Below are 2,612 nucleotides of genomic sequence, written 5' to 3'. Positions count from 1 at the left end.
TATATATATATATATTATAAAGTTACTGACCAAATGACCAGAATCTGCAACTATACAAGAATGTCAAAGAGACTCACACTGGGTTGCTGGAAATATCTAAAGAATTGTTTCCAATCCGAATCTCGGCCCCGTTAATCCTGGTGCTACAGCAGTCGAGTCTGTTAGTGATGGTCACTTTGTTCACGCTGTACGTCTTCATCAGGTCCAGCTTCCACCACGGGTCACTCTGTGTATCTGTATGAGTACAGATGGAGCTCAACCCATCCAGAGCGTTTTGGGCATACCAGTTGTAAGCTAATGTCGACTGAACAGGTGTGCCCCATGTTGCTATGTTCACTGAAATATTTTTAATGGAAAAAATTACTTCCAATCACAATTATTTATTTATATTCTGACTAGAATTTATATAAAGAACAAATATAAAGACAATTATAAGTTTCTGTGAAGCTGCTTTGAAATAACGAGTACTGTAAAAAGCGTTCAAAAGTTGGGGTCACTAAAAATTGATTCATTTATTCAGGAAGGATGCATTAAATTGATCCAAAATGATAGTAATTACATACATAATGTAACAAAAATGTATATTTCATATAAATGCTGTTCTTTTGAGCTTTCTATTCATCGAAGAATAGAAAGAATCTTGAGCATCAAATCAGCATAATGATTTACGAAAGATCACGTGACACTGAACACTGAACAACGATGCTGAAAATCCAGGTTTGAATCACAAGAATACCTTACATTTTACAATATATTACCATTGAAAATAGTGATTTTAAATAACAATTTAGTGATCTTTTAATCAAATATACTGTATGCAGCATTGATGAACAAAAGATAAAATATTTTTTACTAAGGTTTTGAAAGGTGATGTATATGAGACAAATGCTTGGAGAGAAGCGGGAAATATTTACTGTGGATTTTTTCCCCCCAGCTTATTTATGTTTGGTCCCTCTTCTCAATCTCTCACTCTAAGTTGCGCTCTTTTTGTCTTTTGTACTTTCATTGACTGTTGCTCATTGCTGCTTTCTTGCAGATTTCAAAGGTTTGTGAGAGAAATTCACAGTCAATAATCTTGAGTCACTGAGATGTTGTTAGGAGGGTTGATCTTCAATATTGCATGAACACTTTCGGATGGTTATCAGTCAACATCTGCAGGACTCAATCTGCATGATTTTTGCCTTTGCCTCAATTTTACATCATGCTGCACAGTAGCAAACCTTTTTGAGATTTCTCTGTCGACTTGGATGGAAAGATTCGAACAGCAGCCAGTTTTAGTTTAGCATTTCAGGAATAGTATTGTAATTTTTCAAACTTCCATCAATCATACTTCGTAAAATAAATAATAAACCGTAATTTGTCCTGCCGGGCTATTTAAGTTTATGAGATTTCACCATGTTTCTGTAATATTTACATTGCAGAGCCTGGAAAATGTTTAAAAGCAGCACAAACTCACTGACAAAAGCTGTAATAGTGTTTAATTGACAAAGTCTCACCTTCTCTTCCTGCCTTCGTTTGAACTGAGAAAAACCCTTGAAATGAGAAACAGAATGATGCTCAGTATTTAGAAATTTAAATGGATTTTTCTTATGACTAGAAACTTACATTCCCTTTCAGTCAGTCACGTTCGATGTTACGTCGACTGACGTTGGGGGTCTCACTCAGGAGCCCCAATCACCTCTGAGCTTTAGAAGAAAAGGCCAATGATAATTGGCGAGTGGAATTTGCATGCCAAGCCACTCCCCCGTACATACGGGTATATAAGATGGTGGCGTGCATCCACTCATTCAGATTTTTGCTTTGGAGCGAATCGCATCGTGAGCACTGCTTTCTAAAAGAAGAAAAGGAATCTTCACTATCTACATGCTGCAGGAGTTCTCGGCTGCGGAGAATCTTCCTTCTCTTGCATTTCAGCGGAGAGATCACCCCGTTGCGCACAGATAAGTGCCGCCGTCCTTCCCTGGACAAACCAGCCTAAACGAGCAATTTCCTACAGCAAGCACAGTTGTTGGGATGTCTTTCCGACTATGTGCTTCTTGGTGTGGTAGTTTCCTTACCTCTGACAATGGTCACAATCGCTGTCTCACCTGTCTGGGCCGTAAGCATGCTGAGACGGCGTTCGTGGATGTCTCATGCCCACATTGTGAGCGCATGTCCATGGCTACGCTAAGATTGCGGCTCTCATTCATAATGAGGGTTCCCTTGGGCTCTACCCAGCCCAGTCTGTCGGCTCGTAAAGACTCTGCGGCTGCATTGATTAGGGACAAGAGTAACCTGAGGATCACTGCTCAGTCAGAGTCCGAGGCTGAGTTCACGGCCATGCTCCTCCGGGGCCGGCCAAGAGCATCGGACTGGAGGTGAATTCTCAACCTTCTCCCAAGCACTGGAGGCTCGACGATTGGTATCCTGGCTCCGGACGTGAATCCCAGCCACGTTCTTCCCAAGTGCCTTTCTTCCCGGAGGTTCATGAAGAGCTCACCAAAACATGGATAGCCCCGTACACCGCCCGATCACGTTTGAGCTCTTCCCTCCTCACTACCCTCGATGGTGTGATGGCCAGGGGGTACGTTTATGTTCCCCATGTGGAGCGTGCGGTTGCGGTGCACTTGTGC

At 41.8% G+C, this 2,612-nt stretch overlaps 1 protein-coding gene across 1 annotated transcript in view; it reads right to left on the bottom strand.

Annotated features, from left to right (window-relative positions):
* Window positions 1-2,159, bottom strand: part of LOC107691402 (fucolectin-5-like) — a 17,840-nt gene extending 15,681 nt beyond the window's left edge. The window contains exons 1-3 of the mRNA XM_016489975.1: window positions 2,088-2,159; window positions 1,497-1,532; window positions 1,415-1,424 (exon numbers count right to left, since the gene is read on the bottom strand). Coding sequence (XP_016345461.1) covers window positions 1,415-1,424; window positions 1,497-1,532; window positions 2,088-2,159 — 118 coding nt within the window. The remainder of the gene's footprint in view (window positions 1-1,414; window positions 1,425-1,496; window positions 1,533-2,087) is intronic.
* Window positions 2,160-2,612: the final 453 nt, after the last annotated feature.

Source organism: Sinocyclocheilus anshuiensis, unplaced genomic scaffold (genome assembly GCF_001515605.1).
Source record: "Sinocyclocheilus anshuiensis isolate Anshui unplaced genomic scaffold, SAMN03320099.WGS_v1.1 scaffold650, whole genome shotgun sequence".
NCBI lineage: Eukaryota > Metazoa > Chordata > Actinopteri > Cypriniformes > Cyprinidae > Sinocyclocheilus > Sinocyclocheilus anshuiensis.
This window is presented reverse-complemented; position numbering and strand designations above follow the sequence as displayed.